This window comes from Lotus japonicus, chromosome 1 (genome assembly GCF_012489685.1).
Source record: "Lotus japonicus ecotype B-129 chromosome 1, LjGifu_v1.2".
NCBI lineage: Eukaryota > Viridiplantae > Streptophyta > Magnoliopsida > Fabales > Fabaceae > Lotus > Lotus japonicus.
Genome location: NC_080041.1, coordinates 72,173,499 through 72,189,787, shown reverse-complemented (window position 1 = coordinate 72,189,787; position 16,289 = coordinate 72,173,499). Strand labels below are relative to the sequence as shown.

Below are 16,289 nucleotides of genomic sequence, written 5' to 3'. Positions count from 1 at the left end.
ATTCCTATTGGCGGAAATCCTAGAAGAGCTAACCTATGGCAGCCGGTTTAGAATCGATTGAGAAAGAAGTTATCATCTTGGAAACAAAAAACACTATCCTTTGGAGGTAGGGTATGCTTGATAAACAATATTTTGACTGCAATCCTGTTGTTTTTCCTCTCTTTCTTTCCAAATTCCTAAGGGTATCTTGAGGGAGGCAAAAAGGGTCATGAGGAAGTTCTTATGGGGTGGAACCGATCAAAGTTCAAAGATTGCTTGGGTAAAATGGGATTCGGTTTGTAGACCACACGAGGAGGGTGGTTTAGGGGTCAAGGATTGGGACGCTTTCAATTTAGTACTTTTGGGAAAATGGAGATGGAAGTTCTTGAGGAGAGACAATGATCTTTGCAGCAAAATCATTTGGGCGTGCTATGGAAATAGAGAAAAGGGAGGAGGACTGAATTCTTTGAACAAGGACTCAATTTGGTGGCGTGATTTGTTCAAAGTATGCTATAATCCTTGTTCAAACGAGTGCTGGTTTGATACAGGTTTGAAGCAAACAATTGGTTGTGGAAACACTGTGCATTTTTGGAAAGAGAAGTGGTGTGGGAATGAACTCTTGAAAACTAGCTTCAGCAAACTCTTTCACCTTTCTATTCAGAAAAAATAGCAAATTGAGAGACATGTACCAGTGGGTAAATGGAGAGGTAACTTGGCTGTTTAGACGGCGAAGAATTCTGAGCCCTCGTGAAACAATGCTGCTGGATGATCTTAGAAGGTCCATTGGGTGTATTGTGCTGAATGAGGTACCTGACTCTTGGAAGTGGTTATTTGAAACGGATGGAGTCTTCTCAGTTCAATCCGCTTATAAAATACTCAAAGGAATTCCAGCAGAAACAATTGACCCTGTCTTCAATCTGGTTTGGGGTTCTAGAGCCCCCTCAAATGTCTGTGTTTTTGCCTGGAGGATGCTACTAGACAGATTACCTACAAAGCAGAAATTGGTACAACGAAGAGTCCTTTCTACTGATAACGATCTACGCTGTGTGTTATGCTTACATGAAACAGAAACAACAGATCACTTGTTTGTGACATGCACGGTTGCTCACAATTATCGACAAGGTGCCTTCGCTGGTTGGGAGGAATATCAGTATGTCCAGGAAGCTGTAAGGATCATCTGCTACAACATGTCTGGCCGGGATTAGCATCAAAACAGAATGCGGTTTTGAGAATGGTGTGGCTGGCTATGACTTGGTCACTATGGATGCTCAGGAATGGAATAATCTTTAATGGGAATCAGGTACAACCGGAGGAGCTATTTGATAGGACCCAAATTCGTGTATGGCATTGGCTTTCTAGGAGAGTCAAGGGTTTCCATTGTTCACTGTATGAATGGATCTCTCAGCCCATCCTCTGCATACAAGCTGTGAATTAATCTGCTGGTATAGTGGAGATTGTTGTGAGGGACATGGTACTCCTACCTCCCCTGAATGCTCACATTTTCCTATTTCTTTGCTGGATGCTGACTGCTGAATGATTATTTGGAGGATCAGAACATACATAAGCAGGGAGCATTACCTTGAATTAGTGGTGATAGTCTTGGCTTTTACATTTTTGCTCTTTTTCCCCTATACTGTAACTTTTTTGCTTCTGTTTCGCTATCCCCTGCTGTCCATCTACCTTTCTGTTATGTTTTGAATTACCTATCTTATAATTGGGTTGCACCCCTTGTGCCCTTTAATAATAAATCATGGCTTACAAAAAAAAACTTAGACTAATAAGGGTCGGGTAGGTTTGATAAGTGAATAAAATTCCTATTCACGATTAGGTTTGATGTATCGTGAAGGGAAACCTGAACAAGAGTTTATTGAATGGAATAAATTTATGAAGGAGAAATTTCAGGAAAGGTCTAAGGATTGTATCAAAATCGATAAAAGTTATAGCACGATTGATATACGCTTAAACCTAGGGCAAGAACACTAGTAAATAACTAATTTACACTTTAAGACACAATGGAAACTATTTCCAAAAATCTTCAGAGAAATGTTAGAACTTCTCTTGATCGTCTATAAACAAGCGTTTCGATGCGAAACCCTAGAATGCACGAACGTCCGATTCCAATCCTCGGAGGTTTGCCGAAACTAAAACCCTGATAGTTCAAGAAACCTAAAATCAACCGACGATGAAGACTTTTTCTATTCGGAGCTTCAAATAAAGATTCCACACGTGAAAACCCATTTCTCTTGATGTTTCCAATCTTTCTTCAGAAGGAAGTTTTCTCTTCCGACATCCACTGCAAAAAGTAACTTTTCGGGTAAAATCGATTTACACTGACTTTGGATCGTTTGATTTAATTCCAAGAAACCTGTTTTGAGTTCTGGAATTCTGTCACCAAAACGTATCTTAGAATTCTCCGAGGAATACGTAGGAAAAATCGGAATCGCGAAATTTTCATTTTTCCGCATTTTCCAAAACCTATAAATAGCAAGAAAATGGAAAATTTGGTAAAACTCACCCATTTTCTACCCAAAACCCGCAAGCTCAAGGAGGAGGAAGGAGGAGAAGATTTTCGCCATTTCTTGCTTGATCGTTGCTCAGACAATTGCTGCTTGAAGGTATCGAGGTATAGTTGCTAATCCTTGCCTCTGATTGTCAATTCCGTAGTTTTTCACTATGTCTTTCTGTGCTCTAAGTTTTGAGGTTTTTGTAAAACTGTCCAAATAGCTTGATTTTAGTGTCTAAACATCTTCCCTACGTACCCAAGAGTTCTTCTAGCGGATTACATTTTGCCGAATGTCGTCGAAATGCCCCCGGAATTCATTTCTGTAGGAAATACCCATTTTTAGACAAAGTTTCATCCTTTATACTGAAAACTCTCGACATAGCTTAGTGCTAGTAGGATTAGTCGTCATAAACGTTGTTGGTGACGTCCCCATCCAATTTGTTTTTCGAAATTCCAATTTTGAAATTCTGAGCTAAAAATATTGACCAAAATACCCCTGCGACAGTTTTCGATCCGATAATTTTTCCGAGTTTAGATTCACCTTAGTTACGACTAATAATAGCCTAGGAACCAAGTTTGATCGAAGAAAAGTCGACGCACACAATTGTTGTGTGTGGCCGTGAGCACCCTAGGGGGGAGGAGGAAAATTTCTTTTTCGAAAACTCGTTCTATCACGCTAGATTATCGTACCTCGGAGTATATGCTACTTCGTGTAACCTCAATGAGTATTGATTGCTGAGTTTATGACTGATTATGATGGAATTCTGTGGTTTTTGCTCTAAGGTTCTTTTGAGGAATTTCCCGAAGAACAAGGCGTGGATTGTGAAGGAGCGTTTGAGGAGAACCCTGGAGGAACTACAGGTGAGGGCTACTCACTGAACTATTAGTTAATGCTTTAGGTGTCGACGCATTCGACTTGATTTACTGTTTATGCACTTGTTTGTGTTTGACTGGGAAAATGTTTTCTGAGGCTTCGGCTGACAATGATGATTAGTCATCTATTGATTGTTTTTGGGATTGACTTACATGTTATGTGATAAATGGTTAATCTAGGATGTGTGATATTTTCCCTATATGCTAAGTGCTACGTGGTTAATCTAGGATGTGTTGATATCTGTGCCATGATTGTTGGACTGTGCTAATTTAACTATGCTATTACTCATATATCTACTGTACTTCAGAGTGAGGATAACGGGCAAGTCATGCCAAATTTTTATGAGATTTTGAGAAAGTTTTACGGGACGAACGGAGTTCGGGCCTTGTTATGGTTTTAGTGGATTGAGACATTCTCTGGGAATTACTTGGGATTATGGGATCTTGAAACTCATAGGAAATACGATAAGACTAAATGGAAACTATTTTTACAAGGAAAATTCATAAGATATTAAACAACCTCTAAACCTTTAAATAATGATAACAATCTCGGATGCAAGCTTAGGATTGAATATTAGTTTTGGAAAATGAGAAGTGTCGTCGAATCCAAGTTTTGGGGAAACTATACGTTTCTGAGTGTGTTAATACTCTTTTGCTCGCTGAGCAGTTTTGACCATCGGATGGAGATGAGTAGGATGATTCGAGAAATCATCATGAGTTACTACATTTTATAATTAATTGTCTTTTGTCGCAGAATCAACTTTTGCCTTAGGGTATTCTTTTTAGAGACAATAAGTTAGCTAGAACACGTGGCGACGTGTCGAGTGAGGTCGGAGACGTTGTTTGGCTAATCACTTTGCATTCATGCACACATTTTGAGGTTAATACACGGCGCGGATACCGGACCTCGGTGGATTCCAAAATGGTCATAAGACCCGTATTTTCACATAAGAACACTGCGGTGATTCTTCATAGCAGACAGAAATGCAGACCTTTGGGTTCACTGCTGATCTGACTACACTTTGTTTGGTGTAAGAGACGCGCGAGCAGAAATGGTCCCACCGTGGCTGGTGTTAGGGCTGACTCGTTGATGCCCATCCCTCCGGAATGCATCTTGTCTACCAGCATTGCATTCCATGCAACATGCATACTAACTTAGTTGCCGAGTGTGATTGATACTTGTTAACCTTATTTGATGCATGTTAATTGTTATTATTGTCATCTATATTCATTGTGGAATATACAACTCTAGGATGCTATCTCTAACTTATAAGTCTAAGTAGCTATCACTTAAACTGTATCTATTGAAGTTATTACTTATATAATTCTTTGGAGTTGACCCTCGCGTCTTCTGTGTGTGCTTTGGCGGACTACGCCCTTTGTCAGATGTCCATGGCGGACTGGTTCATGATGGTTCACCCTTCGGGGGGACTAGGTTGGAGATGCTTGATCAGGAGGACTACGGTTCATGGGTGGCCGACCCCGCTGGCCACCGAGCGACTTACTCGAGATAGGATTAGTGTAGGAGTAGAGTCTTAGCTATGACCGTCATGTTTTATTTGGGGACAGGGTAGTTTCCTGCCGATAGCTTTTTGTGTGGTTTCTCTACGGAAATCACAGAGAGTTGGTTGGACTAGGGGGTCTTGTTTTAGGCCGTTTGGGCTGCCTTATTCTCATTTTTGAGGGATAGTGTTGCGGACACTTGACCTTTCTTTTGGATTGTACCTATTGCCTACGGGCGCTACTTTCTACTACTTTCCGTCACTGGAGGATACTCGTGACGTGGTTTGTTACTCATAGTGGGGGCTGTAATTATTTATCGTATATTAGTTCTATTATCTTTTGTTGGGGAATTTATTTCTTTCAGTCTTTGAGTGTATTATAAAAAAAATATTCACGTTTTTCCGCTTAAACTTTCTTTTTGGTTACTAAAGTGACGCCACCGAAATCGGGGTGTTACACAGTGTTTCCAATTTTATTCCTTACATTTTTTATTTCAAATATGTTGAAAACTCCATTTTCACCTCTCAAACCCTTCATCCCACCAATGATTCACTTTCCAACCCAATCAAAAACACCTTATTCTGTTGCAGTTAGAGATGTTGTCACCGCTTCTCCTTCACCCAAGTACGTCTTGATTCGCATCTAAGGGACTTCAAGGAAGCTTCTTCTACACAAGGTGATGATGACAGGTTCTTGCACACTAAAAGGAAGAATTGAGGGGTTTGAAAGGTTCAATGAAGGTTCATGTCATGACCCACTCTAGTACGTGACCGGCGCACAGGCTAGCAACAACCAAACTCTCAACTAGCCTGGCAAGCCTAAAGATAAAATCACTCTATGGACACGTAAATTAAAGTATCAGGTTCTACTGAAATTTCGACAGAGTTTCCTTTGTATTTTCAACATCATCATCATCAAAATGATAAATACCTGTCATAACATACATCTAGATATCCAATAACCAGATATTACATCATAACAAAATAACACCCATCATAGGGTTTCAAGAGTACAAACCCAACAAACTGCTAACATTGTGAGTTTAATAATTACAACCCAAAGTAAGTAAACGACTCTCTATGCCTATGGCTGCATCATACTGGAGTCGACCAAAAAGAACATACTAGCCACCGGACAATGGAGGCATACCAAAACAAGTGAAGACTCCTGGGTAACTTAGCAAGGCCCAGAAATCCGCTACATAGCTGCTTGTGAATCTAAAAAAAATGGAAATAATAATGGGGTAAGTCACAAAGACTTAGTGAGGCATAATAAATAAAGTGCGCGGAAAGGAGAAGACTTAAGGCACGATCATTAAAACCAGATTTTTGGTATATCATGTATATACATAAGAAACTTTAAATCAATATCCTCTTGGAAAAATCTTTGAAAGCTCCATACACTTTCACACAAGCTTTAAATTCAATAACGGAATAACAAGAATTGGGAAGCAACTTCAACCTTCATCATTCAACAACAATCACCTCCACAAACTATATGCATATAGGCCGCATTGTCTCTTCGTTGCGACAAACGGTACGCTACTAAAAAGCATGAATTTGCATAGTCACATTATCTCTTCGTTGTGACGAACGGTACTATACTATGACTTAAAGTGCATAGGTCGCATTATCTCTTTGTTGCGACGAACGGTACATATGTCGCATTATCTCTTCGTTGTGACGAACGGTAAATATGTCGCATTATCTCTTCGTTGCGACGAACGGTAAATATGTCGCATTATCTCTTCGTTGCGACGAACGGTAAATATGTCGCATTATCTCTTCGTTGCGACGAACGGCTTTCCGAAATATAACTCATAACATAATTTTCAAACATAAGATTTGATAGAATATAGTTTTAGGTTCAGCTCAAATACCAAAAATATATATATTATGTACTAACATTTCAAATCTCATTAAGCTTCATTTTTCCTTCTCATGAGTTTAATTTCCAAACTTTCACATAGTCATCACATCACGTTCTTGAATCTTCTAAAATCCTTAAAAAGAAACTTAAAGCTTAAATATCACAACGCATAGAGTAAAAAAAAAAAAGCATCACAAGTGATCAAAAGCCAAAGGTTTGCAGCAACAACAACAAAACTACACCAATTAGTTCATGTACTTCAAAACATGGTATAAAACTCATGGACATAAGATATAATATATAAAGAGCTTGAACGGAAAATATAGTTTTGTGTTTCTCCCATGAAAATTAAATATAAAAACTTGCCACTTTATAAACTATGCACTCACAACTATGAAGAGCAAGCTCAACCCCTTTCTGCACCTTCCGTTGGACCAACAGAAACGCCTCCTTGTGAATCAGAGCATCAATAATGGGTAGCAAAGAGATTAGATAAAAACCCCCAATTTATGAGACTTAGGGTTTTAGAGAACTCATGAAAAAAAATCAAACTCTTGATTTCCTACTATACTATGACAGTACCCACTACTAATTCATGCCATAAAAACGAATTTCTTAAATCTTTGGGTTGTAGAGTTTACCTCAAAGAGCTCTAAATAACCCAACCCAAAATATGTGTAACCTTCTAACCACCCAATTCCAAGTTCAAACTACAACAGGTATTAGTGTTTCTTTCTCTTTTCTACTGTTGAGCTGGTGCATGAAATAAAAATGGTGAAGATGAAGGTATTAATTGAAGGATAAGGATTTTGAGAGAGAGGAAGATTGGAACGAAGACAGAAGGGAGGGGGGATAGCTCTCGAGTGACATTAGAAAGAAACCGTGGGTTTTCAACCCATTTTCTTTCTTTAAAAATATTGCACCACTTTTTTTTTCTTCCCCTGTTGAGTGAAACGGTGCGTTTCAATTCAAACGCGCAATCTCCTATGCTCTCTTCTCTCGCACATCCAGAGATTGCATGTCTGATTTTGGGGGTGAGACTGGTTGTGGGCCTCAAATACCGAACCACAATTCCAATTCTTTTCTTTTGATTCTGGTTGTGAGATTGGGGAGAGAACGTTTATTTGTTCCAGTTCTATTGCAGGAAAAATGATGTTTTGGGAGTGAGATTGTGAGTGAGTGTTTCTTGGTTTTGGTTTCAGGGATGATGCTCTGGTTGTGGTACCTCTAGTTCAAGGTTGACAGGTTGAAATGAAGGTATGGTGAATCTCACGAAGGTAAACGATGATTTTGCAGCATTCATTGCAGTTGCGTGGTAACAACAAGGGATCGATGGAGGGTTTTACTTGGTACTTTGAGGTTTTGGTCAAGGGAATAGTTTTTGGCTTGGTGGATGATGGTGGGGGTTGGGATTCGGGGTGGAAGGAAGGGGGAAATGCAATGCTGGGGGAAGAAGGAGTTGGGTGAGGGAGAAGGCAATGGGTGGGGGAGATAAGAGGTGATGGGGGAAAGAATAGTTTCTGCCTTGATGGCTTATAGTAGATAGTCCCTGGAATTTGCCCTGAAAAATAAAATTTCCAAGGATTAAAATTAGAAACAAGAAATGTTTAAGGTACTAAAATCATACCATGTCTAATGCTGTCATGGACTTCCGTTTGTTTTGGATTGAAAAGTTAACATTAAGGACAAAAAATAAAACGACTTATATTCGAGGGATGAAAAACGGAAAAATAATTTTAAAATGATTAACATCAGAAACATGGTATATTTCAAATAAAATAACATATCTAACCCTTTTTATTTCTAAATGTAAACCTTATAAAATCACTTTTTGATGAAGAATTTCTCATGAGTTAGGTTTCCGGATGACCCTTGTTTATTATATTTGTTTCTGCTTAATAAAACGGGCTACCTACCTTCTTTCTTTTGAAAGATAGCTTTTGTATTTGTGTGTGTTTCTTTGTTAGCCCTCCTATATTTCATGTTAATATCAGTTCTTGTTGAAGGGACAAGTAGGTAATGAGTTAGGGTTTTTTAAAATTTGAAAAAGTTATATGACTTTATAGTATTTGTGCCATATAATTTTGGGTTAAAAACTATAACCGTCCCTGAACTTTGAGCGAGTTTTGAAAACCGTTCCTCGCCGGAAAATTATCTGAAAACCATCCTTGGACGAAGAACACCGAGGTTGTGACGAAGAACTAGGAAGGAAGCTTGTGAGGTTTTTTCTCAATCCTTCTCATTTAACTGTTGAAAGTTAGGGTTTTTGTTGTTGAGAGGGTGTTGAATACGAATTGCGAGCAACATTTGTTGTTGGTTTTGAGAGTTGTGTGTTGTTGTTGTTGGTTTCTATTTTGGAATTGAATCGGATTGTTTCTACCTTGTTTCTATTTTAGGGTTTCGTTTGTTCGAATTGACAGTGTGCGATTTGGGTTTAGTGATGCTTGAAACTTGAAATTTGCTTGAAATTATGCATGCTTGTTCATCACCATGTGTTGCTTGTTCATGACCTGTGTTGCTATGCATTTTGTAGGATGAGTTGAAATTATTTTCAATAGTCTGAGGATGGTTTTCAGATAATTTTTCGGCGAGGGGCGGTTTTTAAAACTCGCTCAAAGTGCAGGGACGATTATATGTTTTAACCCAATTGACGTGGACAACCACGTAAGGAGCTGGCCGGACCTGAGGCGGCCTGAGGGATGGGTTGAAATTATTTTCAATAGTCTGAGAATGGTTTTCAGATAATTTTTCGGCGAGGGACAGTTTTCAAAACTCGGTCAAAGTACAGGGACGATTATAGATTTTAACCCTATAATTTTATGATAAGAAAGACAATCTTATCTTAAATGAATTACTATATTTGCTGCATTATCTTTTCTTAGTTTAGACTACCTATCTGCTTTCTCAGTCATTATCTTTGAGTCTTCAAATAGTTACAACATCCACTCAAACCTTTTTTTGGTTACATCCACTCAAACCTTTAAGCTAATTGTAAAAGGGAATTGTTATTCAGACCCCTAATAGCTATTTGGACCCCTGAAAAAGTGTAAAAATACTAAAATACCCTTAATGAAAAAAATATAAAAAAATCCTCACCCCCCATCCTCATATTCTCTCTCCTCTCTCCTTACCTCTTTCCTCTTTCTTCCACCCACCACCTCCACCCACCACCACCACCGCCCCCACCGCCACCACCGCCGCCCCAACCACCACCGCTGCTACCATCACCACCACCACCACAACCTCAATCTTCTGTTGTTTTTGAAAACTTCCAACTGTAGGGAGTTGTTTCTATCGTTTTTAATTTTTTTTCTGCACATAAGCGCACTTTAGAAGTGCGTTATGCACGCACTTTTAAAGTGCGTCACTCACGCACTTTAAAAGAGCGAATTGCTGCAAATTTGTACAGAACTGATATCAGATGATTTTTAAAAATTATGAGACTCCACAGTAAATAAAGATAGAATATTTGGAGATTTATAGTGGAATAAAAAAAATTGAAATTCAAAATAAAATACCAGATGAAAGAATTTGGCTAAATTACACAAATCTTAGAACCTTCAAAGAAGGGGCTAAGGTATAACCGTTTGATTTTTCTCTTCAATTTTGGAGTTGGTCGCCTGAGCATCCGACACCAAAAACTGTCCACTTTTCCAAATCGCACCCCTCCTGATTGTGAAGCGACTACTAGAAGGTGTAGGATTTTGGAGATTCTGACTGCATATTTGAGTTCAGAATGGTCCTATTACTTTAACCAAAAAGTTTCAGTCTCAAATTCCTTCTAGAAATTAAACAGGAAAAAAAAAAAATTGTGCGTTCCGCTCGCACTGTGAAAGTGCGACCAAAACGCATTTGCAAAGTGCGTGATGGACACACTTTGAAAGTGCGAGACGGACGCATTTTGAAAGTGTGAGCGAAAAAAATTTATAAAGGGCTTTTTCGGATTTTACAAATTTAACAGGGTTCAAATAGCTATCGGGGTCTGAATAACAATTCCCCTTGTAAAATATGTACAGGTATTCTAAATTTTAGACTGCAGGGTGTGGTCCCAATTGTGTGATTGTGGCAACAAGTTTACATTTGATGCAAAAGTTGCAATTTACATAGCTGTAAGTAATGACCACAATCATAACCGTGACAACCGTTAGTTATAAGATGATAGGAAAACAAGGGGAAAAATCTTAGAGAGATAAGTACAAGTTCTTCAATTGGACGCTTCAGCATATGTAAGAAACTAGGAATTCTTAAAATGCTGCCATAGATGAAGTAGCTCTTGGCAATCAACACTCTGTCCTGCTTTATACAGAATGCTTTAAAATCAAATGAGAGTGTTTTACCTATCCACTTCCTAGTTCCCAAATTAACATTGAAAAGAAAAAGCTCTTTCCCATTAGGTGGAAGCTGGCTACATGCATGGATGAAATGATATTATTGAAATTTGTCTGAAACCTTAAATTTGATCCTATATAATGTCAAATGGTGTACACTACTAACGAAACATATGATGCCAGCATACTAACAAACATCAGCAGCACCCTACAAAGTCAAGGTAATGGTCCTAACTCCTAATTTCTGAAACACAGCCCTCAAAATAAACAGTTTCTTTTTGACATGGGATGAAGGATCTTGAAAGAAGGGGGAAGTAGCAAATACAAAGTCTTCAAACCATAGGCTGTCAACAACAATAAACTTAAGTGAAAAAATCTACTATAGACTCTGTCCATTGCCACCAATTTGATGCACTATACAATATTTCAAACTTTAAAAATTATCTCAAACCTAAAGCGTAGAGTGGAAAATAAATGCAACAACCCAAAGCATAGCCATATAGCAATCCCATATGTTGACTTCTATTCATAGTTTTTCTGATACCAAGTCCATATATACATAATTTGTTAACCATAAAAGAAAACGGAAGTTGCTGTAGCCTGTAAGATTGAAGATATATCTATGTGATTTACAAGATTATGCAGCTAAAAATAATCTTGAAAGTGAAAACTACACCTTTTTTCCCATTTAATAATAAATATAATCTTGATAAAGGAAGAAAAAAATATGAATAGAGACATTAGCAAGTCAAGTTGAATCTCTAATTCTTTTTAATCCATTGCACCGTCCTTACAATAGACATCCAAACTACTTAGTATCATAAGGGATATCATGAAAGAACGCCAAAAAAAACCTTATCAAACAATAGATCAATGTGACAAAGTGGTTAAATACTTAAATCAATTACACGCAAGTTCAATTCATAACACAACTTGACTAGTTTCAAAACCTTTCGCTCCATCCCATCTTTAAGGTACTATATGGTTAAGACCACAGTATCTCCACAACTTCAAGTCAAAACATCGAACAAAGGCACCAAGTGTTAATCTGAAAAACATGTAAAAGAGGGTAAGGGAAACAAAATGCAAATGCAATTACAATATTAAGTGGAAAATAAAAAAATGATTCTAAATAGTATCTACTTACTCCAACTAAGATTTGATAAAAGTTAAAGTCCTACTTCAAAAACTAATTAAATTTTAATGTGTGCTCTAAACCCAATCTGACTGAAACCAATGCTAAGACATGCACTATTTCTGCATTGAAACGAGTTATCATATATTCATATGTAATATCTTATCCTATATATGACAGTCTCTTTTGGCTAGCAGTGTTGTAATTTGAAGAAAAGTTAGGACATTGAGGAAATTGTATAAAGCATTCTTGCTTACTTTGTGGCTTGCAAGAAAGATGAGATGATTTTAATTGTCAACATACAGATATTTGATAAGATTTTATCTTTAAAATCAAATTGTCAAATGTAACATAAAAACATAAGTGACACTGTGATAGAGCAAACATTTTTTCTTGTACAGCCTTTACTTTCTTACGTGAGCTAGATATCTACTCATGAGTGAATTAAATCCACCACCAAACCTGATCTTAACTTGTATCAGTGTTTTTTGAAAAAATAAAGAAAACATTATTAGGTAGGAAGAAAGAGAGAGTATGGTATATGTGTAAGGTATCATTTTCATGTATCATGCCTTCTGCATTAAGCTTTTCATGTTTTGTAACGCAAAAGAATATGAACAAAAAGGTAACAAGGGTTGGAGAATATTACATACTATTTTTTCTTGAATCTTGAACAGTTACAGTAGGTCATCTTCATCTTCATCCTCATTATCATCACCATCATCGTCATCATCATCATCATCATTTTCAGTTTCTCCCTCTTCCTCATCTTCAGTTGCATCTTCCTCATCTTCAGTTGGATACCCACCTTCAGATGCATTTGAATCATCCGTTGCATCATCTTCCTCATCTCCACTTGCATACTCATCTTCAATTGCTTCTTCATCTTCAAATGCTTTCTCTTCATCCTCTTCAGTTGCTTCCTTAAAGTCACCAGGGAGTGATGTTGCACAAAGGATGGGTCGTTGTTCACCAGGGAATAACAGCAGACTCTCTCTATACATCTCAAAATATTTTAAAACCTTTTTGTACTCCCGATCATATTTGTGATGCTCAAGCAGTTCTCCCTTGGAACTAAATTTCATCAATGTTCCACGACCATTAGTTCCAACAACTCCCCCACCTTCAACGAAACATACTGGATAAAAGTGTCTGCAAGGAATGTGACAAGAAGATATGACAAAAGTTTTGGTCCAAGAAGCCTGCACTTTATATTTTTTCATGACCCATATATCAGCCCTACCATACGTATGTCCACCCGAGGAACACACACTGAGGCATTCTCCCAAAACCCTCAAATGATACACTTTCCCTGTCACAAATGCTGCTAAATTAGGTGAAAGAGGAATCTCAATCTCTGATAAACTCTTTTCTACCAAATCAAAGGCAGCAACTACATAAGCATTTGTATCCCTAGCGGTAGGAGCAACCAGCCAATGAAGAGAATCATTCAAGAATACCCCGGAGCTGAAATCATCACCATGATCCACATATTGACTATTAACAGACTTAGTGACATGCCATGATTCGGATTTCAAAGAAAAAGCCTGAATTTCAGCTTGGTTAGCTCTAATCAGTAGTCTTATAAGAACAACAAAATAATCATCTGTTGATTTGTCATACCCAAAACCATGTAGAGAGGCAGACATGAAGTCACTTTCAAAATGTTGAATTTGTTTATCGAAACCTGTTGTTGGATTCCACACAATGAAATCAGAAGTACGTTCATAGGCTAAAAGCATAAACCCCCTGCAAGAACCTAAGAAATGTATAGGGTTGTGATCACACGACATGGATGGAGAGGGGAAATTGAGGGTTTTGACAGCAGAACGGTCGCGAAGTGATGAAGCTAGATCAAAGGATTGAACTCTAGCCCTATTCTCATTGATAAATCGAAGAAGAAGACGATCAGTGGGTGCAGCATTCAAGTCAAAATGGGATTCTGCGAATTGGGGATCAGAAATGAGGGAGGACCATGACGTACAAACCCTTCTAAAGCGCAGTAAAGATCTCACCGGTAGCCGAAGCAGAATTTCAATGATCAACTCGGTAGGTAGACTGAGGTTCTTCTCGTTCTCGTTCTCCATGTCGAGAAGAGAAGGGTTTTTTGTTTTCTTACTTCGCATTGGAATGGATATTGGGGTTTAAAGATTTCAAATGTATTTATTTATGCATTGGCTCAAGGCACGATGGAGTAGATTTTGCAACTCTGTATGAATGGAAGTCTTGCCCCTTGGAGTGTTTGTCCATGTTGTAAATTGCAGGCCAGCTTTTTCTTTTCTCCCGCTGGGGCCATCTCTAGTGTGGAGAGGATGCTTTGGTTTTGACTCTTGGTGTGGCTGACAGTACGTTGTGTCAATGATGGTGAAGGATAGTTTTAAGTATTATGCTTTTATATAATGGGGTGGCTCTTGGAGCTTTTTGGGTTTGCATCTGTCACTGCTAGTGGGGCTGGCTTTAGTTTTTTATCGTGGGGCTTGCTGGTTAATTTGCTACCAGTTTGTAATTATTTTTGTTTTTCTCTCTTTTTCTTCTTCTCTTGTATTCGGCTTTAGCACCTCTTGTGCTAGTTTGAATATAATTTTTTACTCATAAGAAAAAACCACTTGAGCTATTATTTGGGAATAGACTCACTTCCATCCAAAGGTGGTTGTTCCACTTCCATAACTTATTGTATGGTATAAAATTCGATACAATTAGGCTCGATAGGAGAAGTTCTAATACAACATTTAATAATATATAACTTTTGGTTTACAAATAGTTTTGGGAACTAGGTAACTGTTTAGGTCAATTGAGAAACCAATGTAACGCTTTCATAATCAAGCGGTTACTTGAGGAAGTGACTCTGTTCCTCAATCCAGGTTCCTAAAACACTCTAAAAAACTCTTAGTGATCGCCATTGAACAGTTTGTGTCAAAAGGATGACTACTAACGAAGGTAAGAAAAAAATGGATGAAGAAAGACTTAAATTGGTTGGATGTAAATGAAATAAAGCTTAAAGATTTAAAGTTACTACCTCCATTTCACATGAAACTCCTATACTTGTGCCAAGTGAATCCAATATCTTCAAGTATTGGACGAAAATGTCACTTAAAGATTAAGTAGTTATTGTAAAATTCTCAAAATGCATGCAGGATATTCCCTCCTTAAAAGTAGGAATTTTTTGTTATAAAAATAACTATATTATCTCTTTTAGCGCATGCTTTATCTGATAATTTAACTTAAGTAACGAATTAGGCTCCACATTTGAAAGTTCAAATCGGCTAACAGGTGACTGTTAGTCGATCCGAATAAGCTAACTGACGATCAATTCAAATCGGCTAACAGCTGACTGACTATCGATCTCGATCGACTAACAGTTGAATGGCAGTCGATCCAGATCGACTAATGACTGACTGATAGTCGATCCATCAACTAACAACTGGCCAAATTGCCATATTCAAACAGTCGAAATCAACTAATCAACAACTGATGTTGTTAGCCGAATTTTTCCTTTTTTTGGATGCCAACACATAACCCCCTTCATCCTTGTCATTTGACATTAGAAAGATGATAGGATGCATTTTGCTCTAGTTCATTAGCCAGACTTATCTGGTTCCCAAGGCGGTAATTCCCATTCTACCATCATTATGTGTCAAGTGACATTTTGGGCGAACTAAACAGGCTGTGAATGTTGATCACATAAACAATTTTTTATACAAGTTTTTTCAATTTTTCAATTGTAAAAACAGAAAACAGTTTTTAAAAACTACAATCAAACAAACTCAATGTCTTTCCATATTAAAAGGGCCTATGTCCCGTGGCAACGCCAAGACAAGGAGCACTGGACGGGTGACTTAAAATTAGCAACTCTCTAAGCGACTTTGATTTTAGTCCCTTAGCAAAAAAATGACGTTTAGTGGCGGTCCAAAACAACCAGTAATTGTAAAAATAACCGTCACTAAATGTCATTTTTCCGCTGAAGGACTAAATTCAAACTCGCTTACAAAATCAGAGACTAATTTGATCATTAACCCTTATTATATATATTTATTTAAATAGGTCGACCTGTAAGACTTATAAGACTTTTTGAGTAGACTAAGCTGAACTTTTTCTAATA

General features: G+C 37.8%; 2 protein-coding genes and 1 long non-coding RNA gene across 3 annotated transcripts; 1 reads left to right on the top strand and 2 right to left on the bottom strand.

The window, feature by feature from the left end:
- The first annotated feature begins 208 nt into the window (after positions 1–208).
- On the top strand, positions 209–649 carry LOC130744900 (uncharacterized mitochondrial protein AtMg00310-like). Its single transcript, XM_057597061.1, has one exon. It carries the CDS (start codon positions 209–211, stop codon positions 647–649), a length of 441 nt encoding a protein of 146 aa, XP_057453044.1.
- Positions 650–5,721: 5,072 nt separating this feature from the next.
- On the bottom strand, positions 5,722–8,365 carry LOC130746702 (uncharacterized). Its single transcript, XR_009022182.1, has 2 exons — positions 7,117–8,365; positions 5,722–6,075 (listed from the first exon to the last, which is right to left on the bottom strand). It is a non-coding gene; the product is annotated as an uncharacterized LOC130746702 (long non-coding RNA).
- Positions 8,366–11,803: 3,438 nt separating this feature from the next.
- LOC130744893 (F-box/kelch-repeat protein At3g23880-like) lies at positions 11,804–14,316 on the bottom strand. The gene is made up of 2 exons (XM_057597054.1): positions 12,844–14,316; positions 11,804–12,103 (listed from the first exon to the last, which is right to left on the bottom strand). Exon 1 carries the CDS (start codon positions 14,314–14,316, stop codon positions 12,868–12,870), a length of 1,449 nt encoding a protein of 482 aa, XP_057453037.1. The 3' UTR covers positions 11,804–12,103; positions 12,844–12,867.
- Between the last annotated feature and the right edge of the window lie 1,973 nt (positions 14,317–16,289).